Source organism: Eupeodes corollae, chromosome 3, assembly GCF_945859685.1.
Source record: "Eupeodes corollae chromosome 3, idEupCoro1.1, whole genome shotgun sequence".
NCBI classification, from domain to species: Eukaryota; Metazoa; Arthropoda; class Insecta; order Diptera; family Syrphidae; genus Eupeodes; species Eupeodes corollae.
Genome location: NC_079149.1, coordinates 63065466 through 63092160, shown reverse-complemented (window position 1 = coordinate 63092160; position 26695 = coordinate 63065466). Strand labels below are relative to the sequence as shown.

Here is a 26695-nt window from a genome sequence, read left to right as displayed (position 1 = left end):
ATTTTTGAATGTCAAGATTTTTAAGTACTCTAGTAACTGAACGAGTGCGAAAGAAGATTCGTCCCATAGAATCGTTAACGCTTTCAAGTACATGCAAAGTCATGTCACTCACTGGCATCATCGAATTAACAGCAAACTGTGCTGCCAGTAAATTGGCTTTATTAATCGAGTTTACATAGGGAGTGTCATTGGAAACAAGCGTCGGAACCGGCGAAGACGTAGTGTTACGCACATTTTTTACAAATGATCAGACATTTTTACTACCATTTGAACGTTGTAGTATTTTTTGCCGTAATTTCTGGTCATGCAAAAATTTAATGTGTCCTATATGTCCGTTACAGGTCTTTCTTGCTTGTTTGAACTTATTCCGGTTTTCCTAACTTGGGTTGGCTTTGTAATTCCGGAAACTAACAATTTTTATCCTAATAACCTCTTTACAGCTCGAATCAAACCATGCGTTTTCTTTGGATTTGATAGATTTTACCCTAATCGAGATAAAGTTTCTCATTCCGCAAAGAATTAAGTTGAAGTTCCTGAAGAATTCATTGAGATCGTCCCAGTTGGCTTTCTCATATTGCCAAACGGTTCTCGTAGGGGTTTTAACTTTAACCGTCGATTTTTGGCCTGAGAAATTTTCAGATATGACACAATGGTCTGATGTGCCTAGAGGCGATAATACACAGTATATTTATTAGGATCAGAAGTAAGAAACAAGTCTAGAGTGTTGGCGGATTGACCTGCAACGTCGGGAATCCGAGTTGGCTCATCAACTAACTGAGCCAGGTGGTTTAACTCAGCAAAAATCTCGGCATACCTTCCTTCGGATGTTGTCTGACCCCAATAACGTAGCCACGAAAAGTTGTGTACATTAAAATCGCCCGTAACAACGATCTCAATCCGCGGAAAATAGGATACAATTCTCTAGATAGAGTCGGTCAGCGAATCGAATTCGTTTGAAGTCGAATTACTATCCAAACTTAGTCTGCGATAAATAAAACAAGTATGAATGATGCGTCTTTGAACAGTAAATTTGAACCATATATAATTAAAATTTGTATTAATACATTGGCCATACTGTGGCAGAAGCTGGTAGGCAACATTATTACGGACGTAAACGGCTAAACCATGGTGAGAAAAGAATAATGGCACTAACCTATAACCATGCAGGTTAAACTCCGTATGATCGGTATTTTGGCCAACCTGGTTTCACTTAGTGCCAGAACAGCTGGTCTGTTTAAAACAGTATGGACGTATACAGAACACACATTTTTTCTTAGCCCCCGAATGTTGCTATAAAAACACCCAAAAAAAACAAAGCAAGACAGTTATCTATGCAGAAAATTCATTTTGATTATGTAAATAATATTCAGGCAGAGAAAAATATTTTACATTGGGTTTTGACTCAATTTTTTCTTCAAAATTCGAATGTGTACTTAGTTTTGTTTTGCAAAATATAAATTCAATGTTAGAAAAGACTATTTGGATATCAAGTTTACTTTTCTACTTACCGCATCAAATTCCTGATATAAATTTATCTTCTCCTCAAAAAAAGTCTCATACATTTTGACAATTCGTTTGTGCTAAGATAAATTTATCTGGTTAATAAGGTCTATCCAAGCATTCGGAAGTTTTAAAGAAAAAGTTCAGCGGTTTTTTTTCAATGAAATTGGTCAATCGAAACCAGCTGATCAGCTTAAACCATCTAAACCTTTATGAAAAAAATTGGTCTCGATTAAACCAACTCTGGATATAGATTAAAGATGACACCCATTGTGAACAACTAGAATATACCTGCTGAGCAAGTAAAGTATTCCTCATTGTATTAAAGGGTTTTAAATAAGGACTTGTATAAATAAAACTTCAATCATTTGAAATATTTCCAAATTTATACTATCGGCTTGAAGAACAATTCGAAACTGTTAGTAAAACTGGACTTCATTTACACGATCACCACAGACACATTTAAAGCGGTCTTTTATTTGGACCTTGGGCAAAATTTTTGATTACGCTGTGTTTAAAAAAAAACAAAGTTCTCATGTAAGATATGTCATAATGTGGTCTGAGCAATGGCTCATTCTTGAGAACGTCGTGAAATTGGCTGATTAGACCTGCTAAGGTCTTATGGACGACTGGACGGCATAGATGTTTTTGACATTTTTACCAACCGGTTGAAAAACTAATATCACACAACATTTATAGACTTAAATTTTTGCACTATACTTGTTAGTGCCTGTTTACTACGGCAACACATTCGGACGAAAAATGGAGTTAACTATCTTAAGCTAATGTCCATACAAAATAAAGATAATTGTCTCGAACAACAGTTTTACAGTTGTTACAGACAAATCCAAACGGCTTATTTGAGAAAGCACTTTTCTTGACAAGAATTGCTCTTAGGGCATTTGTGAATTCCTCGCAAGAGGCAGTACCCGTGAAAAAAAACATAGTATTCACCATATAAAAGGGTTTTATAAAATAAATTTCAAATAAAAATTCATTTGTTCAGAAAAATATATTCAAATTACGAAACTTGTAAGTAGAAAAACTACCTTAGCTGTAAACTGTCCAGAGGTAAACTGGCAGAGGTAAGTCAGCCATGGTAAACTGGTAGAAGTAAACCGGTGTAGGTGAGGTAGGTTAAGTTGGTAACTGAACCAGAAAGAATTAAAAAGGAAAGTAACATTAAGGATTTGTTTAATTAGATTTTAGCTAGGTAGTTTTAATATGGGTAAATAAGATTGAACAAATAGACACTTGACTCGTTGATTCCCCACTCATGGAAAACCCGCACCTTCGCTAGTTGACTAGGGCTCTTTGTTTTTTGACTAGTTGAAAATCCAAAGAGATCGACAGAGCCAAACCTTACACACGGTCGATTTTAGATCGGCTCTGAATTTCTATAGAAATTTTATATATTTGTAGACGTTGCTCGTTCGTTTACTTTACCATGATGAAATTGTTGAGTTCACTGAATAAGTTGACAATGACATTATGTTGATTTGTGAAAGGTTGCGTTCAGAAATAATACTCAAAGATGTCAAATCGTTCTTCAAAAAACTGATTGTACAAAATAAAACAGGAGTAAGTTTCTAAAATACACGTACATTGGTTTAATTCAAATATAGAACTTTGTGTTGAAATAAATTTATAACCTTATTTAAATTAATCTGGCATATAAAAAAAATATCAGCTTGAAAAGAAAAAGTATACTGTAGCAACTTAATGAATTAAAATGTTTCGCCATGTTGACTGTTTGTACGATATTCATACGGAACCAAGGTTATGGAGCAAAAAACAAGTTAAGTTTTCCTGAATTCACCTCAACGATTTTAAGATCAACTCGATCCAAAAATCTGCATGTAAAGAAAGTAAACATGAACTTCAGTTCTTCCCTAGTTTTGTTAAGAACAACTAGATGGAGTTGTTACAAGTACAAGTGTCAAATTATAATTTGTTTTGGATTTTAGCAAGGAACAAGAAAATAAAATACACGTGCTCAACTAAGTCGTTGTTCAAGTCGTTTATTTAAAAAAAATTAATTTAATTCTCTAAAAAAGTCCACCTCCGACATGCCGAAATCAAAAAGAGATAAGAAAAGTTCGTGTTAATAATAAGTTACTAAAATTCTAGTGTATAACCTTTCGTTCTTTAGTTTCTTTGACAAAAACAGATAAAAAGGGTCTTGCTTGGAAGCAACAAATCATCGAAGACATACGAAGATGCGTTGAGAAATACCCAAATATATTTCTTTTTTCAGTACAAAATATGAGAAACAATATTTTAAAAGAGCTTCGTAATGAATGGAAACAAAATTCAAGATTTATATTTGGAAAAAATCGAATAATGCAAATAGGATTGGGACGCACCAAAGCTGAAGAAATCCAACCTGAACTACACAAGGTACCCTTCAAACACTTTATTATAATTTAATAATTATTCATTTTGGTGATTTCTCCGTAAGGTCTCTCGAAAATTGCTGGGACAATGTGGTCTTTTGTTTACAGAAAAATCCAAAGAAGAGGTTTTAGAATGGGCTAAAAATTACTGGGCGGAAGAGTATGCTCGTAGTGGATTTGTAGCAACGCAAACTGTTGTATTACCTGCTGGACCCCTTAAAGATTTTGCCCATTCGATGGAGCCACACTTGCGCTCTTTGGGAATGCCAACAAAACTTGAGAAGGGAGTTATTACACTTTACAGTGACTATACCGTGTGTGAGGAGGGAAAAGTGCTTACACCAGAGCAAGCGAGGATACTTAAACTAATAGGTAACCAGATGGCGAAGTTTCGTCTGACAATAAAATGTTCTTGGAATCAAAAAGACGGTTTCGAAATGCACGATTCAAGCAAACAAGACGAGAGCAATAGTGAAAGTGAAGACGATGTTGAAATGGAAGAAAAGGATGATGGTGACGATGGTGATGATGAATAGATTTAAACTACCATTTAAAATAAGATTTATTTTTTATATTATGGTTATTAATATACAATTCGATAGATTAAACTGTTTTTCATTTTGGGGCTACAAGTTTTCGCACGAGTTATCCGAAACGATTTGATGTCATGCAGAAGAAAGGCCTCCAGCGTTTTTCTTGGTCGGCTTGTATGCAATAACGTAACGTTGGGCTACTGGAAGTGGTGGTGAATACCCCGATGGGTAATTGCTATCTTCAAAAAGAAGTTCATACTCTTCTGTTGATGTTTGGGGTAGTCGGCTTACTATTGCTTTGTAGAAGCAAGTTGTTTGAGGGTACAGCGCCATTACTATGAAAAAATAATTAAACCTATTTTACAAAAATTGGTCAACGCTTCTTGTGAAGTCTTAAGTACTTTAAAAGCTGTTTGCAAAAATGTGGAAACAGCTTTATTTAAGACATGCAAACTAATTGACTTCGTAGGTAAAGAAAAAAAAAACAATAATCTTTTTCATACCCATCGTATCCTTTGGAAAAAGTGCGTGGCCATCAGTTTCCGGATTGGCTCTCATCAGGGGCAAAGGAATTATTTTGCGTTTGCTTAATACATGGCGATCTTTTTGTTCGTCATCGATGTCGTCCACCTCGTATTTATTTTGCCCACTAAGAAATTGTACCACCTCAGCAAGGATCCATTCTTCGTCTTCCAAACCTTTTACCACTGCAGCAACAATATCTCCAGCTCTGGCAATATAATTACTCTCTGCGGGTACAGCTCCACATAATGGTGGAACCTTTTCACCAGGTTTGCTCACGAAGAGAGGTAAGGTCTGAGCTGATACCTGTAGCATCTTCAGCTGGGCACCACGGCGAATTGCTTCCTTGTTTCCAGCATTTCTAGCTTGAATACGCCGTTCGTTTCTAATATTTCTTATCTCTTGAATTTTAGCTAGAGCTTGTCTTATGACTAATTCCTCTTGAGCAGCATCTTGGAGACCAGTTTTATAAAGGCTCTTCAATTTTTGTGGTGGCAAATTGGACATCTGAGCCCTAATTATTCCATTTAAATTCGTTTCGCAGCGCCTCCTTTCATCTTCAATTTCGTGTATAATCCTCTGAAGTGATTTAAGGCGATCCTAAATTAAATTATTTAAGTGTTTCCATTAAATTGAATGCAGCCAATTTATTAAAAAAAATTACTTGTATTTGTAATGCAGCGCTCTCCGCTGTTAATGGCATTATTATCTTACAAACTTCAAATTTGTATAATGTAGATGAAAATCTTATCAAAAGAGTATATTTTCACTTTTCGTAAAACTTGATATTTTGTTTGGTTTACGTTTTGTTTTGTTTTGTACAAAATCAAAGATTATGAATTGGAGGGATAGGATAGTTCAACTGTCATTGAGATTTGGACCCAAACTGAAAATAAACAGCATTAGAAAATTGGCCAGTTTATATTTTTGATATTTCTTAGAATTTTCTCAGGGATATAAGCACAGTTCACTATTCTACTCTTTCAATAATCAAAAATAAGCTTTGTGGTATTATCACCTTTTTTGAATTGTGTGATAGAAGGTGAACTTTTTTTTCGAAATTGTTTGGTTTCTAAACTTAGCACCATAGACTTGTGTTCTGTCTCCGATTCGACCAACTTTTTAGTTTGTGTTTTGACATAAACTAGACGATCACCTCGAACCAATTCCTTACTTTGTGTCACGAGGAATAACAGCTAACTGCGTGGACATTTAACTAAATCGTTGAATAATTTTCTGTAAGTGCAAAAGAGAGAAAAATAGAGGCAAGGTGATTACATTTTTAGTGTGTATTGGTTTATTTCGTTAATTACTTTCGAAATTGCTTATGTGGACGATGTTTCGGCAACTAACGATCGAACTATTTGCTTTCGAAAAAGTTGCATGTGCGCGCCTTACCTAAAGGGTCTTTCCTCGCCTTAAGGAAATTCTTTCTGCGGTAATGGAAAGTCGCCCCTTGATTGTATTTCTAAAAAAACAGATTTGGTTTGTGATTTGTTCTATTTAATCTCATTTTCTTGCTGAAATTTTGTTAGTAAAATTGCTAAGCTACGTGTTAAGAATTCAAATATGATTGTGTTATAAGAATTGGAAAATAATTCTTACTCAAATTTGGAATCTGGTTTAATTGAATAAAATACTAAGGATATTTATGCAGCAAGACTTATTTCAAATAGTTGTTTGCATTTTTGTATCGGTGCAATTTTAAACGGTACGTGACTCTACCAGTTTACCTTTACCAGTTAACCTCTGGCAAATCATTTATAAAAACTAGCCGTGTTCAATTGGCTGTGAATAATGGTCAAGTCCAAGATCACGCACGTGTATTGTTGTAACGATCTTAATGAAAAAAAAGAAACTTAAAACTAGCCTTCAATTGACTTTCAATTGTTTCAATAAATAATTAAAACAAAACAGGCCACTTTTCGTATCAAATATTAAAAAAAAACTAAGGGGATGGAAATAAACTTGACAGTGGTAATCTGATGGCGGTGGAAAGCTGGCAGAGGTAAACTGGCAGTGATAAACTGGCAAAGATAAAGTGTCCAGCTTGGAATTTTAAATTTGAGTTAAAATTTAAAATTTAATTTGCAAACAAATTTTCTGAATTCATTGCTTTAGCATATTCTAATCTATACAGCAAATTTTTGAGACAAGATAAACAGCTTTGTATTTAAAATGTCGATAAATGTATCTAGATTGGACAGGTATCCTGCTATGTATGAAAACCACTTATTAAATTAAGTTAGTTTTATTTTTCTAAAGTCCATCAAATAAAAAACAAAATTGAATTAATATTTGACAGATATGAATCTAGTTCCAATAAACAAAACGAGTACTAATACCATGGCAAAAAAATGTCAATCATATTTTGTATTGGTAATTTGTTGTTTGATTATTTTATACAAGATTTGATAAATTTATAATTTTATGTAGAGTGATTTTAAAGAATACCATGTATTCTTAATAATTTGTTTGGGATGTATTTTGTTTTTTCTAACTTTAATAAGAGTTTATTTTACCTCATTAATATAATATGCAAGTTTACTAAACCAAGAAATAAGAGGTAAGCTGTGGGTTCAAATATTCCATGAATAAAACCAAAATGCTCGTGGAACAGTAAAGTGACGTTTACAAAAAATTCCTTGAACAAATCTTCTACAACAGCTCTACCAAGTGAAATCAAATAAACTGGGTGGCGCAATAGTCCGTTGTGAACCGGGCCTAGTGACTTACAACTCTCAACCATTCCTGTGTGCGAGTACTGTTCTCAGGAATGGAAGGGACCTACAATTTTAGGCCGAATCCGAAGGGCTAATTAGAGAAAGCACTTTTTCATGACAAGAATTACTCTTGGAGAATTTGTCAACTCCTCCCAAGAGGCAGTACCTGCGAAAATTATTTTTTTTTTTTAATTAAGATGTCACTGGCAGGGATTGAAGCCAAGACCCCTTGCATGACAGTCTAACGCACTAACCATCATGCCACGGGGCTCCACCAAGTTCCGTAGACTGAAATTTGTGTATGGTTTTATATTGTGTATAAACACACCTAGTTATTATGTCGTTCATGTGTTTCTGTCAAAATTAGTATCAATTTTCAATAGTTTGTATTGTGTCTATATTTTGTCCACCTTTTGCAATAATTTAGGAAAAATTAATTTTGCTACTTCTTTTTAGTGAAAAAAATGCAGAAAGTATAGACGCACCAGCTGCAATGTGAACGTGGCTAGCGTCTGTCGTTAAAAAATTGATATTACTTTGTTAAGAGAAATATTGTATGAAAAAATGAATTTGTAAATCAGCTCCTTGTTTGCTTTGTCTACCAGATTCTTGAGGAAAGTTGCTTCCTTCATAATGGTATGTAATTGGCAGCATCTAAAATGAAAATACAGACCATAAAATAAATTGTATTCTCTTCGTTATAAACGTTTTTGCTCTGAAAATATCAAATTATGTTAAATATCGAAACAATTAACTAAAAATCCCAAACTCATTGTTTTTTTTTTGCAAAACTAAATTTATGGAATTGTCATATTTCACAGGTCACAACAATTCCATAAGTTGTTTTTGTAGCCGAAGAATACGATGTTCATAGGGGGGCAGATCATAAGGATCATCCCAAGGAAGACCCTTTAGGGCAAAGCGAATGAAATTAGGTTGAATTAATTCAATACGTTTTCCATGAATTTCGTGATGGGGAGTCCATACCTGCGAAGCATATTCAAGATGAGGTCAAACTTGGCAATTATACAAAGAAAGAGTAAATTGAACTCTTTTTCCCAGCATTTTATAAAACCAAGCACAAAACTTGCTTTATTCGCAATAAAATTAATGTGATGTGTAAACTAAGTTGGAATAGAAATGAACACTACATTTTTAAATGTGGGGAAGCGACAGAGTTTTTGCTGTGATATACAATAATCAAATACACTTTTCGTTTTTTAGTAAAAGTTATCGTCTGGCATTTTGAAGGGTTGAGGGTAAGGCTATTTTTGCCACACCAAAATGTGAAACTATCAATGTCGGCTTTTAAAAGGGTACGATCTTGGGTGGACTTTATTATCTCAAAAATGTTCATGTCATTAGCAAAAATTAGAAATTCACTCAAGTGACAGGACGATACGTCGTTAATAGACAAGATAAATAGAAAAGGGCCAAAATGACTTCCCTGGGGAACACCAGATTGAACATCTGTTTTTAAGGTATGATTTGATCCAAGCTAAGAAAAATTGTAAATGGTGGGAAACCAAGAGCTTTAAGTTTAAATAAAATAATTCCGTGGCTTAGTTGGTCAAAAGCTTTAGAAAAGTCAGTGTATACACAGTAAACTTCATAACCTTGTTCTAAAGCGTTTGAACATATGTTTGAGAAAGTAATAAGATTTGTAAAGGTCGATCTTTTTTCACAAAACCATGTTGCTGTTTGCAAATGAGATTTTAACTAAAAAATGCTATATTTTTACAACAACTTGTCCAAACACTTTAGAATTGCAAGAGAGCTTTGCAATGAGCCTGTAGTTGCTTATATCTGCCTTGTTACCTTTCTTGAAAATTGGTGTTAGAAATGACTTCTTAAATTAGCCTGTTTTTAGAGAAAGTTTAAATAAAAACATAAGGGGTTCAACTAAAGCATTACTACACTTTTTTAATACTATCGGGGGAATACTATCGGGGCTGGCTGAACAGTCATCATTCAACGCGGATAAAAGATTAAGGACCATACTCTGTAGCACAGGTATGTGATTACAGCTTGTTTTCGAAAAGGAGTGAAGATTATGAAAATATACCTCATCAACTTCTACGGGTCTATTAACAAATGATTCACGAAGATTTGTTGCAAAAGCGTTATACTACGTTTCTACCGGGCACAAACCGAGATTTAGCTAGATTTGTCACAAATCTTCTTGAAATCTCACAGATTTACAATAGAGATTTTATACTACGTTTCCACCGGGCACTAAACCGAGATTTAGCTAGATTTGTCACAAATCTCCTTGAAATCTCACAGATTTACAATAGAAATTTTAATCTCCTCAAATGAAGATTTCAAATAAAACTCATTGAAATCTACTTGGAAACATTAGTTTGTCAAATCAAACAAACTTTTGTTTCGGAGAATAATTGTTGAACCGACAATAAACAATAAACAACTCAAAAACGAAAACGAAAGAAATCAAAAACGAAATTAAATGTAAGTATACAAAAATAATAAATACATAGGTACAAGAATAAAATAAAACTTTTTAAGATTGGTTGTTATGACAACGTCAAATTAATCTCCTGTTCTTTGGTGGAAACACCTCATGATTTATTTTAAATCATTTGCCTTAAATCTCGGATTATTTTTTGGTGGAAAAGTACTATTAGAGATATTAACAGTTTTATCTGATGAAAAGTTCTTGAAAGTGAAGTTAACTGGATCTGATTTTTTCTTTAAGTTTACAAGTTTCCAAAATTTTGTAGGATAACTTTCAATGAGATTCCCATTTCAGTAACATAAAGAGCATTTGCAAAATTAGAAATAAATTAGTATCAATTAAGTTCTGTCGTGGCTGTATTGATTACTCATCAAATAAAAAATGTCTAAAGCAAAATTCACATGAGCACGACCAACGAATGAACGAATATTCGTCGATTTTGACATTTCTTTTACATTAGAGTTTTTAATTTGTTGCGAATGAAGTTTGACTTTGACAATTGTCACCACCGAAACCAAAACAGGAATGAGTTTTTTAGGTTAAGTACGCGCGATTATTTTATTCGTTGCGAGTGTGGATAATGTGGAACGCCAATAAAGTTTGAAATTTGTATCAACTACAATATTTTTTGCGACGAATAATTTTATTTATTAATATAGTGCAAATTAAAGTATGCATCATAAATCAAATAGAAGCTATATTCCTATCGTTTTGTTAAAAATTTGTGTGAAAATATGTCTTCAAACGTATATAAACTCACATATTGTATTTCATTCATTCATTGTTTAGAATTTGTGTGGAAATATGTCTTCAAATGTATATAAACTCCCATATTGTAATTCATTCGTCGTTCGTTGGTCGCGCTCATGTGAATACTGCTTAACTCACCTCAAAATGAGGCTTTTAAAAATCAGCATTTAACGAAGAGATCACACCTTTGCAGCTGTCAGTTTCTACATAATAAGGGCTCTGAATAAACATATTGACAAATTGCTTAAATTCCCTATTCAAGTTGAACGCACCCATATGCTTGTTGTCTGGTTGTAAGTTTTTCATGGTTGTCATCATTGATAGTTGTCAAATTGAGGTTTGAACTTTGAAGCGCGCAATATGTAATTTAAGCCAGCAAGGCATATAACTTTTTTGTTTTCTTTTATCAAAACTATAATATATATTTAAAATATGAGTAAAATCTTGAATAAAATGCATTCTTATTCATTATTATAAACAAAATTGCCACATTTCTTTGGGGCTTTTGTTAGTTTTTAATCAATAGTGTTCACCTTAAATCAGCTTTTTTACCGCCCTTTCTTCAAGTTTTAGTGTATTGCATTTTGTAAGTAGAAATTAAAAATATTAATGTACCTAATATCTATGAAATAAATATAACTTTTTAAGATTAGAGTAAAGATTATTGCATATGATTTGTTTAGAAATACTTCTTCCTTCTATTTTTTGGGCATACAATTGAATTAATCAATTATAATATAAAAATAGTCTTTAGAACAGATTCTCATAGATTTTTATTATAAGCTATTTATACTAGTAAAAAGGTGATACGCTTTATTGTGCATAGAAGAACGCATATCAATTGACAAAATTGCTGTATTTAAGTTCAATAGACAATAGTTTAGGGTCTTTTAATTTTATATTTATATTTTTATATTCAAATACCTTACTAGGTATATTCTAAGCTCTACAATTAATCAATTTCGCTCAGATTTATACATATTTCTTTCACAGTTCTAAATAATGAGACAATGTAGTACATAGTAAGTTAAAATTTGTTTTCCAATCCTACAAAAGAACTTAATTTTCATTAAAATTATATTTTAACTAACTAGATTTTGTTACAAACATAATAAGAAAGATAAGTATACGTACAATGCATAAGATATATGTAGGTTCATTATATAAAATCTAATACATCTTTTTGAAAGGTCATAAAGTTTACTATAACTGGTTTCCATGTTAAACATAATTTACCTAACACAAAGTATTGGAAGAAAATAATTGAAAAGAATTACTTAAAGGACTGAGCACGTCCTTTACCATATTGTTTTTCATATCGATTAAAAAATTCATAGTTATATGGCAAATCATTTGTGTTGAAATACTTTAAGAACAGCAAATTAGAAGTTAGTCTAAAAAATCATATTACAAATATTTGTTTGTGTTTTTCATAAATATAACACACGTGTAATTGAATAAAATGGTGAAACGTTCTTATTGAAAACAATGGGAAACTTGAAAACTTCGTTTGCTTCAATCAAGAATTAAAAAAGAAAACAGACAACTTTGCGTATCAAGTATTGAAACAACTTAAAAGGAACTAAAGTCTTAAATATTATTATAAGCATAGGTATTAACAATTTGTTGTTTTTTTTTTTTTTAGAAAATATGACAACAGTAAAATTGAAAATCAAGATCAATAACAGTTATGAATCAGAGCCATCATCTGGGAGTGGGGTGAGTCTATAATGTTTATTGCTAGAAAAATGTGTTGAGTTTTAAATTGATTGATTTTAGTCATCTATCAGTGAAGTCATTGAGTTTGAAAAGGATCAAAATATTTGTACAAAACTAAATACTCATTTGTTTACCATTACAAATAATGCAAGTGAAGATAAAAATGATTCGCTTTGTAACACCAGCAGCGATTCGAAATTTGGTTCTAGCCAGGAATCAAATTTCAAAGGTTTTACTGAATGTGAAATGAAAGAACGAACTTTTCCAATTAGTAAAATGGGCCGCAAACCAAAAACGAAGTGTTATAAAGAATCTAGACAAAATCAAGACGCTGTTAAAGCTTCGCGAAATCAACAAACAAATTCAAGTTCTTATGATGATATAATGATAGAACAAAATAGTTGCAATGCCGTAGACATTCAGCTAATGAACAAAAACTATTTTGGGAACCCGGAAATAAAAAAGAAATTTCCTGATCTTCTTTCGACTGAACTGTCTTTTAATGGAAAGATTAAAAGTATGACGATAGCACCACCCGAAATAATTTGCCAAAAACAAACAACATTCAAACCGCCGAAATTGCTCAACCCTGTCCTCGAAATGGGTGAGTCATCATTTTTGAAATATTCAAACGACAGATCTCCTGATCTGTTTGAAGACGATGAGACTGATCAAGGAGAGGCAGATTCAGTAATCTATGAAAACGAAGAAAGGCTAACAGAGGATATAAATAAATCTCTTAATTGTCCGACAGAGTCGAGTTTTGCCGAGGAAAATGTCGATGGCACACTTGATGATGCTGCAAATTTACTTCGACAGAACATCAAAAGAGAGAAAGAACTTTTGAAGCGAATAAAAACTTGTTTGTCGGGTATCCCACCGCCTCCATCATTAACTATTCCTCAATTAGATATGTTTTCTGCCATTGCAAATAATAAGGAAGAGATACTTAACTTTAAAACGGAAGTAGAAGAGGTAGCTTCGGTAATTGTTTGCGAAGAAGATGGGCTTTTTAAACCAACACATCCTCTTGACGAAGTCTTAGAAATGCCATGGAAAGATACACTTTATGTTCGAGGACATGGCCTGAGGTACATACTTAACAAAACAAAAAAACCGTAATCAATACTTACTAACTTACTAACTTTTTTTTAGCTATAATTTATGTAAAGCCTCAGAGAGCATAGAACTACTCAGTTTAGCGGTAATTGAAAGATTTATTGGTGCAGAAACTTCAACTTCATATACTTCTAATAACTCAAGCTCTCCTTCAAGTGCTAAAAAGCGAAACTTGAGACAAAAGTAAGTTTACTGCTTATGAATTAACTTTAAATATAGTTTATTTTTCTAAATATTACTTTTAGAATGCTAACACAAACATCGGGCTACAATAGGCTTAGTCACTTGGCAAAACGTCGTGCTGCATTTTCATCCGCAAATCTGGCTACCAATTTGCTTAAGCCACAAAGCTGTTTCTTGGGTGGAATGCAAATCTTATTAGATAAAAAGTAGAGCTTTATAATTTCCAATATAAACGAATCTTTATTTTCTTCTTTTTTTTACGATAGAAAGGGGAAAAGTCGTCGAAAGGGAACTACACCTAAGAGAATGACACCCTCAAGCAAAAAGAAAGCAGGTAAGATTATAAACAGAAATTAAGATATATTTCAACGAGATCTGTCTCTTAAACTTTTTTTCAAATCATAACTAACCTATTCATTACATGTATAGTACACATGTATATTTAAGGAATTGAAGGTCTAAATTTACAACAAAGCAAAATTGGTTTTAAATGGTTGAGTATCATAGAATAGGAATTTTATTTTTCGTAAGGATTCGAATTTTTATAGAATTTTCACTGATCAGTGTTCTGCTATTCATCCGAAAGGAATGTGTATTAAAATCGGTAACGTCGGTAATATTGCGGGGTGGTCTGTCTCTTTTTTTTTATCCGATGGAAATCTTCAAAAGACACTCGGTAAGAATCGGTACCGAGTAGTGTGGGACTCTTACCGCACTAAAACCACCGGTGAATCAGGACCAATCTATGAAAGATCGACAAATGATTTTTATTTCTTAATTTTTAAATCGCATTGGGGAAGTTTAAGGTTATAACACTTTCCCGTAGCTTTTAGCCCATCAGCTCATGAGGCTTGGTTCTTCTTAATCTCCGAACATTGTCTCGTACATTTAATACGATCTCCATTTCAGAGTTAGTATGACTTTGCAGTCGCTGATTGTGTGATACAGCGTGTTTCTTAACCACTTCTGTAACCATTTCAATTTGAAGGTCACGATGTAGATCGCTATTTCTTATATACCAAGGGGCATTTATTATTCCACGAAGGACCTTGCTTTGGAATTTTTGGATGGGTTCAGCATTTGTTTTCTTTGTATAGCCCCATAGTTGGATGCCATATGTCCAAACGGGTTTCAATACTTGCTTATATAACATTAGTTTGTTCTGGATAGATAGGTCAGAGTTCTTTCATATTAACCAGTACATTTTTCTGTACTTCAAGTTTAGTTCTTCTCTTTTCTTTTTGATGTGTTCTTTCCATTTAAGCTTTGCATCCAAATTCATTCCAAGGTATTTGGCGGTATTGGAATAAGGTACTTCTGTACTGTTTATAAAAATTGGAACATTGTTTATGTTTTTGTTTGTAAAGTTTATATGCGTCGATTTTGTTTCGTTTAATTTGATACGCCATTTGTGCGTCCAACTACTAACTTTATCGACTGCATTTTGCAATTTTTGTGTAGCCTTCGTAAAGGATTTATCTGGCACCAATATTGCAGTATCATCAGCAAAGGTGGCCATGATAGCGTTGATGTCCACTGGAATATCCCTTGTATATAACAGATACAGGGTTGGTCCTAGGACACTTCCTTGTGGTACACCGGCTTCAATTTTCTTAAGTTCCGAGTAATTTTGGTCGTACCGTACTCTAAAGAGTCGGTTCGTAACGTAGGATTTCAGTATTTCGTAGTACTGCCTGGGGAATTCCCTATGCAGTTTGTACTCAAGTCCCAAGTGCCAAACCTTGTCAAAAGCTTGAGCAACATCTAAGAATACAGACGAGCATACTTGTTTTTCTTCAAGTGCCATTTCCACAACATCCGTAATTCGATGCACTTGGTCTATCGTGGAATGTTTATTTCTAAATCCAAACTGATGGCTCGGAATTAGTCTTCTTTTTTCAATTATTTTGCTAAGCCTTTTCAGTAGCAGTTTTTCAAAAACTTTTGCCATGATTGGTATAAGCGATATTGGTCTGTAAGATGTAACTTCTGTTGGTGGCTTACCTTGTTTAGGTATAACAATGACTTCTGCAATTTTCCAATGATGTGGCACATATCTTAGTTTAAGGCATGCGTTTATTATAAATTGGAGTTTCTTGAAGGCTATAAGAGGCATTTCTTTCAGAACCTGAGCAGTTATAAGATCGTACCCTGGTGATTTTTTGTTTGACAACTTATGTTGACACATGCTTCTTACTTCTTTGAGCGTGACAAAAGGTATTTCATATTCGTCGTTTCTGTCAACAAACTGTAAGGAATCTGTAGCTGTGCTTGCTGGGAATGGCTTGAAAACATTCGGGAGATGTTCAGCGAAGAGATCAGCCTTTTGTTTCGGGTTTCCGATCCATTTACCATCTTGAGATTTTATCGGCGGGTTTTGTGTCTGAGGTCTTTTTAGGCGCTTAGCTGCTTTCCATAAGGAGTATTCTGTAGAAGCATCCGTCGTCAGACTTTTCAGGAATCTACTTAGTGAATCATTTATAAACTCACACATTCTTTTTTTTAATTCGTTGTTTAGACAGTTAAAAACTATCTTATCATCTGGGAATCTCGTGGATTGCCATTTTCTTCTAGCTCTTCTTTTTTCCAATATCAACTCCTTTATTTCGATAGGATATTTTATTTCGTTTTCTCTCGCATTCGAAATAGTTGGAGTACTTTCTTCTGCAGCCTGCTGCACATCAGCAATAAATTGTTCTACTTCATGATCAATTTGTTCAATTGTTTGCATAGGGGATCTTAGGTTTATTAAATTTTCAAGTTTGTCTCTTGAACTCATTAATTCTATACTTTATTAGTTCCTCCGGCTATCTGGTTGGTTGTTAGTAAAACGAGCGTAAAAATTATTTTATTATGATTAAATTAAAATATTTGTTTGATATTATCTTTTATGATTACATTTTTGAGCTGTAAACAAAAAACGAAACCAATTCACTGCGATCATTTTTGAAATGAAATATAATGTAAATATTGCTAAAAATAACATAATTGTGCTTGAAATATGCACATTATCACCTGTAATACTTTTCTAAATGAAGAATTAACAAAGCGCACTTTAAAATTCTGCTCATGTTGTCAACTAACTTCCTTCAGCAAAAAATCTTAAAAAAGAAATTCAATTAATTTCTTTTTCTTAAAAATGGAATCATTTCGCTGTGTAGTTTGAAAATTCGATTCAATAACATTGAATTCATAACAAAATGCTATTTTATTTAATTGAAATATGATTGGTTTATTATCAATTTCAAAAAGAAATTCAATAAACTGCAGTTTCATATATTTTTTTTATTAAGAATGGGATGGTGGAGGTGTGTACTCTGAACGACTGAAATTAAGTCCCTCATTCCGCCTTCCCAATCATTGTAGCGTGTTCTAGGCGGAACTATTGGCGATAAAAGAAGTCTAGTCCTGGCTTAAAGAAAACGTGATATCAACATCTGATATCCGTATTTTTTAGATAGTCAGGCTGCTATCAAATCTCTGGACTCTGTCACTAAAAACTCTATAACAGTCCATAACTGTCGATCATCTCTAAAGGAGATGGCACCACAGTTTTATATTCACCTTTGCTGGGTGCCGGGCCATAGAGACATTCACCAGGAACGGTACAGTGCAGCCCATCCTACCATGTTTGGCACACACTGGCATACCAATCGCTACTTGGAAAGTGTTGCTAATGCAAGACGCTATAAAGAAAGAAAATACCAGGTGGAACAACATCACAAGGAAGAGGAGGAAACAATTCTTCATCTTCTCTGTACATGCCCTGCACTGGCTCGAAAACTCAAGGGTTACCTAGGAGAATTCTTCTTTTACGATCTAAATCATATCAGCATAATAAGCCTATCACGTTTCGTAATAGACTCAAACTGGTTCCATTGAGCTTAGGAGGAAGCCTCAAGATTCATGTGGTATCACAATGGGCCATTAAACTGGCCTAAGTGTGTCCGTTTCCATCTTGGACAGCCACATTAACCTAACCTAACCATATTTTTTTATTTTTAAACATTTCTCCGAACCTTCATCAGTGTTTCTCTTTTTGAAGAAAAAATAGTACTGTCCATTTTCAAATTTAATTAATAAATTAAAAAATTACGAAGTAATTGAATTTAGATGTTGTATGAAATAAAAACAATATATTCAGAATTTTCACATAAACAGCTGTTTACATGAATGTCAAATTAGTTTAAGATAATTTATTTCACCCGATGGACAGCAGAATGCGAATTCAGTCTGAAAGGGAGTCTACAAATAAATAATCAGGGGGGGGGGGGGTAGTGAGGGGTTCACAAGTTCAACATATAGACGAGTTTTTACTCACCACTTAAAAATATTCCTTAATGTTTTGTAAAGGAGACTAACAAAATTTTAATAACAAAATGGCTGCGTTATATCTTAAACAGATAGGGTATCCTGATAGTGGTTTACGTGTAAAATAACAGCTGACCAAAAACAGCTGAGATGTAAAAAGAGAATGTAATGGTATCCAATAATTTCTGGGGTATTACGTGGTTGAAACTACTTAATATCGAAAACAATATTTTTTCTGTGAAATATAAAAAGTTTGAAGACAATATTTGTAATTTTTGAAAAGCTATTTAGTCGAAAGTAAATTTTTGCCAACTTTTATATTTTTTTGTTTAGGTTTTTATTTTTTTTTTTAAACTGTCAATTCAATTTTTCTCAAAATTTTTCAGAATGTTGAAAACAACATTTCTTATAAGATAAAACAAGTTTGAAGCCATAATCTTAAATTTTTGAAAAGATATTTGAGTCGAAATTTAGTTTTTACCAACTTTGAGTAATATTTTTATTTTTTATAAAAAAACTATCAATACGAATTTTCTCAAAATTTTACCAGATTACATAATCACATAATTATTTTGGAGGTGAAATCATATTTAAGTCGTAAAATTTTCGAGGTGAAACATTTTCTTTCTTCAGGTTTTATGATTTATAAAAAAAAACGTTAATTGGGTTTTTCCAAAAATATACTTGTTTCGTATCACGTTACAATATGTAATATAAAATTAAATTCAAGTCTCTAGCGTCATTAGTTCATGAGATATATAGGGTTAACCAAAATGTTCTGCTATGGTAAAAAAAAACCCACGCAATTTTCTTGAGAGCCCTTTCTGCATCTTTCTGCTTTTTTATCTGTATAACACATTTTATTTCTCTTCTGGTTCTCGAGCTATACGAACGTACAGACGTATGAACGTACACACGCACACACAGACATCTTTCTAAAATCTTTTATTTCTGATCTAGGGACCTTGAAACGTCGGGAAATGTTAACATTTTCAATTTGACAATTCGGACCCATTGCAATAACTTCATATGGGAAGTGAAAAAACAAACAAATTATCTCCACTGACCCCTACGACTCCCCTCTCCTTGGGCACTATTGACAATAATATTTAGTTTTGTTTTCAAAACACCATTTAAAGTTTGTTTACTGCTGGGACTGATCCAGAAGAATCAATACTTTGCAAGTCTTGTTGGTTGGTAGGAATTATTCTCTTTTGAACCGTTGACACACAATGGTTGCCTTATCTCCGTCGTTCCAGAGCTAGGATAAAGGTAGCAACAAACTTTTGATATGCATTGTATTTTAATTTATAAAAACGTGTTAATATTTTAAATAAATAAACACGAAGGGAATGTCAATTTTAGTATGGACAAGAGTGTACATAATTAAGTTTTGTATCAAATGAATCGTAACCTTTCTCTTGTTATGTGAGTGTCAAATTTTCAAAATCGGTTATGGGAAAGCTAAGATCTTTTAACTTAAATTAGTTGTAGTAAAAAGAGTGTTTTCGTGTTTCCTGAAGTAACTTTTTATATCCTGCCTGATACAAAAGATAAGAAAATAATCTCTATTGCATAAACAGTAAGATTTAAAATTAAAAAAAGTATTCTTCTCTGTGTTACTGATTTCGAAATACATATTTGGAATTTAGTTCTTTAAAAACCTATTGCCTGTTGTAGGGATTTATTTTTAAAATGTCAATGATATCTATCATACCATATATTGTTTTGGCACCAAAATAAATTCAAATCGATATAAAATTTAGATTTTCAAATATAACTTCTTTCTAAATACATACACATAAATATTCCAAACACTTAGGAAGATGTAAATCTAGGGTAAAAATATGAATTTATGAAATCTTGAATTTGAAGGATACTTAAAGTTTCATCCTTTTCAACATTAATCTGATTTTTATAGTCTCCCTCTTGAAGTTTAGAACAAAAGCACACAAAGTTGGAAGCATTGAACAATTACAAATAGAAGCGACAACGGGCAAATCCTGCTCTAGATAGCGACACTTATTGCTCATAAGTCGCTAGTATCGCACGGCGAGTTATTTAAACATTGTATCGAATACAACACCCAATTTTATAGATTGGGTTCTTATGGGAAATTTACTTACAATTTGTTATGGTCCAGGAAGCTAACGCAATATTGTTATTGGGAATAAGAAACAACAATAACAAACTGTTTAGGTATGTCTGTTGAAGTGTGGCATTCAAGGCCAAATCGTTCGCTGCAGAAAATGTATTTTTATAGTTTTTATTTCGTTCTCATTAATAAATTGAAAACGATGTTGGTGCTTGCATGTAATTCGACATGATGATGATTTGTATGTTTAGTTGTGGTTTTCTTTAATTTTGTTTTTAGTTTGATATGGGTTGGGATGGGTTTATTTTTAAATATCTTTTTTTTTTTCAAAACATCATTATTAAGATCATAAACGAATCAAACTTTACTAGAAAGTATAAAATTGCAAATGTACATACCTACATAAATATAGGTAGGAATATTGTTTAAGCTAATATTAGGTAGGTAATTTAATTAGTAATTACATATATGTAGGTATTCATATGCACAAATGGAGATTAGTAGGGTAATATGTATAACATAAGTTGGGGGCGTACCTATTATATATATATTTTTTTATTATTTTAATAGTATTTTAGGCAGATTTCTTTGCTTTAATAATACTGTGGAGTGAAGAAAAAAAGATATAATTAGAGTGGAGTAAAAGGATTCTTTAAGCCTTTTTTATCATGTTAACATTCACCAGTGCACTGTTACTTACACAATTAACTTACAATTTTGTCTCGCATTTATGAATTTTTGTATAAACATTGACATTTTGTAGTAAGTACATGGCCTTAAGAATTATTTATTTACTTTGTTTTTGCTTTTACGTATTTTGCTTAGATTGACGGTTGCATGGAAGAAGTTTTTCTTTTTGCATTCGCATGTCAGTGGTAAAGAAATTTTCTACTTATTATACCTACCTCCCTTTTTTCGCTTTATTTTTAACATCCCATAGGAATTGATTGTCGGATTGAAAATTTTGACATTTCTCGACGTTTCAAGGTCATTAGAGTCGAAATAAAATATTTTAAGAGAGATGCCTGTGCGTGCGTTTGTATGGACGTACGTTCGGACGTCCGTACGTTCGCGAAGTTTTGTTTTCGCCGTCCATACCTCAAGAACCAGTAGAAATATAAATAAGCATATACAAAAACTAATGTGAAAAGATATTAAAACTACTAATGGCACTCACTGGATGCTCATAAGTCGCATGGGTCGTTGGAGCAATGTTCGGTATCCACTTCTATTTGTAATTATTCAATGGTTGGAAGCAATCAAATCAAATGGGGTGGCGTAACAGTCCGTTGTGACCCAGGGCCTAGTGACTTACAACTCTCAACCATTCCTGTGTGCGAGTGCTGTTGTCAGGAATGGAAGGGACCTACAATTTTAGGCCGCATCCGAAAAGCTAGTTTTTGAGAAAGCACTTTTTCATGACAAGAATTACTCTTGAAGGATTTGTCAATTCCTCGCAAGAGGCAGTACCCGCGAAAATTATTTTTTTCTAAATTAAGGTGGCACAGGCAAGGATTGAACCCAAGACCCCTTGCATGACAGTCCAACGCACTTTTTTTTTTCAAATTCATTTTTATTTATTCAATCTTAAACCTATCTTTAAGCTAGACAAAAATTCATAAAACTAGCCTAGTTATCCATAACTTACAACTAACTTAATGGTCCCTTACGGACACTCTAAGCTAAACTATAACACTAATTACTAATGCCTTTCGGCCTTAAGAACTATTTTACTTCAATCTAAATTTTATTTGTTTTGTTTTTATTAGAAAATTTTGAAAAAAACTAATATCAATAACCTTTTTTATTTTTACTTACAAACTACTTAAAATAAGGTCCTTACATAAAACTTAAAACTAACTTAAACTACCTATTCTACCTATAAACTACTTAAAACTAGAACAACCACAGCAGCAAATCTAATTATCTAACATTTTTGTTTTTCATATTTTGTTGTCTTTTTTTTTGTATTCCATGTTTTTTTTTTTATTTTAATGTTATCTTTTTTTTTAATTATTTTTTTTTTTTGTACTTTTTGTATTTTTTTTCTATTTCTTTTTGTGCCACCATGCCTATTCTACTTAAAACTAAACCCTAAAACTATAAAACAAGTATGTAAGCCGGCCAAGGCTTAAACCCCATCATCCCCCGACTACCCACTATCAAGTGCCGATTGAAGCCACCAAAACTGGTTCTCCTGCTTCACCCTATCAGTTCGGTCCCGCTCGGACACAACCCTACTGAACCGAAGGAGCTCTGCTCCACCTAGTGGCATGACGTCCCGATTGTACAGGAGTCGCCTATCCACGGTTCTTCGTCTGACGTGGTAGATTAACGGAACTGCCAATCTATCCTGTATTAGACCGCATTTGTCTAAAAAGAGGAATGCCTCTGGTGGAATGAAGCCGCTCAAGCGTGCACTTGCAAAATACTCGTCGTTCGGATAGAACGCCCCGAAAATTAAATTTTTGGTCGAAGACATACCTCTTGCAATGTGACCTCGATAGAGTTTTATCACGAAATTGTCAATTCTGTTGATTCGAGCACCGTTGTATAGGACCTCGTTGGAATAGTAATGCATATAAGAAGATTCGGCTGTTCGATATAAGCCGGTACAGCGTCGTAAACACTGCCGCTCAAACACCCGAAACTTCTCCATCTGGGAAGGGGCAACGTTGAACCACACACGACAACCATAAACGATCATTGGCCGTATGAGGGCCATGTAGCAAATTAGCTTCACTCTGAGGTCAAGCCGACTGCTAAAAAACAGCCGTTTCGTCAGAGCAAAGGCTCCTCTAGCCCTGGTCAGAGCAGCATTTATATGTCTGTCGAAATATAAATACTGATCTAACCAGATACCGAGGTACTTCACTACACTTTTGCTCGCTAATGACTGCCCGTGAAGATCAACGATGACCATCTTGCGCCAATTCTTACACGTATCCCTCGTGGCCCTAGCCAACGGAGTCCGAAACAGAATTGTCTCTGACTTCTGGACATTTATTTTCAGTTTCCAGTCGTCGCAATATCGCTGAATCTTGTCGAAATCACGCTGCAAGAGAATTCTAATAACCTTAACCTTTCGGGCCGTTCTGTACGCAATTAGATCGTCGGCGTACGCAATTGCCTTTGTAAGACTACCTATCAGATCGCTGGTGTAAATGCTGAAGAGAATCGGCGAATTCACCGCTCCCTGTTGAAGACCATTTTTAATTGAGAATGTTGTGGTAGAAGTTACATTGCCACTTTTGACAACAAACTTTCTACCGTTAAGCATATTATCAAGTATATACAACAATGGTTTGCTTATGCCAAGCCTGCTCAGTTTTAGGTAAAGACCCTCTAACCATACGGTGTCAAAGGCCTTTTCCAAATCAACCAGAACAGCACCTGTGCATTGTTGTTTTGATTTATTCCATTGGATATCAGAAACGAGTTTAGACGCAGCATGAATTGTGTCATGACCCGCCTTGAACCCGAACTGTTTATCCGGAATTATTTTGTTGTCCGCAGCCCACTTAGTCACATCCATATTAATGATCTTTTCGAAAACTTTGCTGATGCTCGGAAGAAGACTTATCGACCGAAGATTTGACGGGTTGGAGTTGCGCTTTCCCTTTTTCGGGAGAGGATGAACCACAGCAGTCTTCCAATGCACTGGATAATATGCATTATTCAGTGCATTGTTGAAGAGTGTGGTGTAAATGTCAATTGCTTCCGTCGGTAAATGTCTTAGTACAACGTTGGATATACCATCGACACCTGCTGACTTTTTATTTTTTATTGAATTGAAGATGAGTTGAAGCTCAACCTTCCTCACTAACAAGGGAATCGTCATTGAACCGCATGAAACCGCGGTTCTCAGATCGCCAATGTGTGATATCATTACGGAGGTAAAAGTGATTAAGTAGGGCTCTGTTTTCCAGGTCGTGGTTGGGGCAGTCCAACGCACTAACCATCATGCCACGGGTACTACGGGGGGGTTGGAAGCAATGCTTGATTGTTAATTATAAAATGCAGAGTATGAATTTATTTTTGCAACAAAAATAATCTTACTTGAAATAATTATTTCAATTTATAACAAACAATCAAGTCTTCTCTCCTTTTCTGTTTTAACTTAGATGTACAAAAAATTCATGTTGAGGACTTTTAAGAAATTATTATTTTTCGTACATGATGAAATTGTAAGATCATTTCAATCTGAAGGTGTCGTAAATTCATGTATTTAGCATAAAATATATATGTATGTACCTTTGTACATTTTTAAACAATGTTTATTTAAAGATATTTGCTTTTAAAATGGAATCAAATTATATATCAATTTAAAGGCCTTGAAAAATTGGTAAATATTGATACTGAAAAAGTAAAAACGTAGCATACAAAATACGTTAAAAATAACTAAAATCTAACTCCCTACTTCAAGTTCAAATATCTCAGCTTTTCACAAGCTAAGCGTTAACCTTTCATTTGAGACTAACTTTGTTTGTGTACGCTTTTGGCCAGAAATGAACGAAAATAATTTAAAAAAAAATATAAAATTGTACTCCTATTTAAAACGGTAACATTCAAATTCAAGTACGTCCTAATTTATTTACTGCAATTTTGTCCTGTTCTTTTGCTTTCGAAACTTTTACTTATGGTCATAACTACCTTTAGTTTTTGAAGTACATTGTAATAGTAAAAGCAAAGACCTAGGTTTTTATATTACGATGTATATAATTTATATAAAATTGGGAGAAACTTTTTTGCAATTATAAACAAGAAATACTTATTTCATTATGTCTAGACTAAGCCAAACATTCTAGTTGTAAAAAATAATAAATGACTTTTTAGTAATTTTTGTTTTATTATTACAGGTCGAAAAACTCCTTCTTCATCTGCTAGAAAGCGTCTTGTATTTCGATTCGATCCTGCGAAACCTGGTCCTTCTAGAGAAACATCAAAACGAGCACTTTTCCAAAGTCCGGCCAAACAACAAAGAACCCAAGCTGCAGCACTTAAATTATCTCTGAAACCAGAAATAGCAACTCGAGTGGAGAAATCTAAGCGAGCTTTATTTTCGCCAGACAAACCGCCCCAAGGGTCAATAAATCTTAATGAATTTGGTAGTCTAAGTCAAACTTCACAATCGAGTCTGTTTGGAGGAAACCTAGACTTTCTATCACTCAAACGAAAACGCACCGAAGATGATGAGGCCACACATAATAGTAAAAAGATATTCCGTCATGAAAACGAAAGCTTGACTCCGCGTTCACTCAAAATAAAAAGCCAAAGTTTTTGTATTGGGGCAGGCTCCACAAATGCTATAAGCAACAGTAAGGATATGCTGCGAAGCAACAACAACAACAACCCTTCAATTATTCCATTATCGAAAAATAGTAGTGGACGGCCAATAACTAAAGCTTTTTCAGATACAACTTTTCATAGTTCTAATCTATTAACAGAAAACCATAGAAAGGTATTTAATGAGAAGAACCTTAGAATTCAATAATTGTTTTCTAACCAAATATGTTTTTTTTTTTTTCAGAAATTGTTGTGGGCAGTTTCACAAGCCTTGCAGTCAAAACAAATCAACGTAGCACATGCTAGTTTTAAACAATTCGCCTCGGTCTTAGCCCGAGTTGTTAAAAGGATATTTCAAGAGTATTTCCTGAAAACCAATACCAGCACCAGTGATACAATGCTAAGGTTGTACTAAAATTTATATTTTTACATGAATGTTCCTTTATTGATAGGTAATATTTTTTTTTCTTCAGATTGGCAAAGAAATATGTTTGCGATGTAATTTTTGGAAAGAGTGCCGATGAGATATATATTTTTGCTAAGTCCAAAATAGAAGAAGAAAAGAAGGTGTCTTCGGTGAGATTATCGGGATACATTGCACCTGATGAATTTGAAACCCGTAAATTAGTCTTAAATCAAAGCAGTCTGTGCAGTTTTGAAAACTCAATGGACTCTACATTTGTGTTAAGTCAAAATTCATCAGTATCCGTATCCCAACCCGCCCATAACATCAAAAATCTTGATGATGTATTGATTAAATCAAAAAGTGCAATTAGATTAGCTATACAGCCGAATGCTAGCTTGCAAAAGAGTTCTTCTAAAAACAATATCGATGGGATACCTCTCAGGGAGAATTTGGATTGCGAGCAACGTTGGTCAGATCAAAAGAAATTTACTGGAGTTGATCAACAAAACGTCAGCCCCTATTCGAGTTCAAAAGTCAGATCGGCCAGCCAAACATTATCTTTTCGAAGCAGTTTGTATGATCTTAGCACCAGTACTGCCAAAGCTAAAAGGCAAATTTCATTTGACACCCTATAACCGCATTTTGTTAAATAAATAAAAGATAATTCAAAATTAAA

At 33.6% G+C, this 26695-nt stretch overlaps 3 protein-coding genes across 3 annotated transcripts; 2 read left to right on the top strand and 1 right to left on the bottom strand.

Annotated features, from left to right (window-relative positions):
• The first annotated feature begins 3460 nt into the window (after positions 1-3460).
• LOC129951979 (mRNA turnover protein 4 homolog) lies at positions 3461-4504 on the top strand. The gene is made up of 3 exons (XM_056064380.1): positions 3461-3597; positions 3653-3900; positions 3962-4504. The coding sequence occupies exons 1-3, from the start codon at positions 3570-3572 to the stop codon at positions 4430-4432; spliced, it is 747 nt and encodes a 248-aa protein (XP_055920355.1). The 5' UTR covers positions 3461-3569; the 3' UTR covers positions 4433-4504.
• On the bottom strand, positions 4446-5775 carry LOC129951978 (SAGA-associated factor 29). The gene is made up of 3 exons (XM_056064379.1): positions 5616-5775; positions 4933-5551; positions 4446-4764 (listed from the first exon to the last, which is right to left on the bottom strand). The coding sequence occupies exons 1-3, from the start codon at positions 5652-5654 to the stop codon at positions 4562-4564; spliced, it is 861 nt and encodes a 286-aa protein (XP_055920354.1). The 5' UTR covers positions 5655-5775; the 3' UTR covers positions 4446-4561.
• A 5470-nt stretch (positions 5776-11245) lies between these two features.
• LOC129951321 (uncharacterized) lies at positions 11246-26695 on the top strand. The gene is made up of 9 exons (XM_056063415.1): positions 11246-11486; positions 12546-12619; positions 12680-13710; positions 13775-13921; positions 13984-14127; positions 14188-14255; positions 25187-25788; positions 25858-26018; positions 26087-26695. Exons 2-9 carry the CDS (start codon positions 12551-12553, stop codon positions 26652-26654), a joined length of 2790 nt encoding a protein of 929 aa, XP_055919390.1. The 5' UTR covers positions 11246-11486; positions 12546-12550; the 3' UTR covers positions 26655-26695.

What these genes read in the sequence shown, in the direction of transcription:
- LOC129951979 (XM_056064380.1), top strand. Translation starts at nt 3,570, where the DNA reads ATGCCGAAATCAAAAAGAGATAAGAAAA. An exon ending in ATCAAAAAGAGATAAGAAAA is followed by an intron (nt 3,598 to 3,652) that starts GTTCGTGTTAAT and finishes TTCGTTCTTTAG; the next exon opens with TTTCTTTGACAAAAACAGAT. An exon ending in TCCAACCTGAACTACACAAG is followed by an intron (nt 3,901 to 3,961) that starts GTACCCTTCAAA and finishes TTTCTCCGTAAG; the next exon opens with GTCTCTCGAAAATTGCTGGG.
- LOC129951978 (XM_056064379.1), bottom strand. Translation starts at nt 5,654, where the DNA reads ATGCCATTAACAGCGGAGAGCGCTGCATTACAAATACAA. An exon ending in GCGCTGCATTACAAATACAA is followed by an intron (nt 5,552 to 5,615) that starts GTAATTTTTTTT and finishes AATTTAATTTAG; the next exon opens with GATCGCCTTAAATCACTTCA. An exon ending in TTTTCCAAAGGATACGATGG is followed by an intron (nt 4,765 to 4,932) that starts GTATGAAAAAGA and finishes ATTTTTTCATAG; the next exon opens with TAATGGCGCTGTACCCTCAA.
- LOC129951321 (XM_056063415.1), top strand. Translation starts at nt 12,551, where the DNA reads ATGACAACAGTAAAATTGAAAATCAAGATCAATAACAGTTATGAATCA. An exon ending in AAGCGAAACTTGAGACAAAA is followed by an intron (nt 13,922 to 13,983) that starts GTAAGTTTACTG and finishes TATTACTTTTAG; the next exon opens with AATGCTAACACAAACATCGG. An exon ending in CAAATCTTATTAGATAAAAA is followed by an intron (nt 14,128 to 14,187) that starts GTAGAGCTTTAT and finishes TTTTTACGATAG; the next exon opens with AAAGGGGAAAAGTCGTCGAA.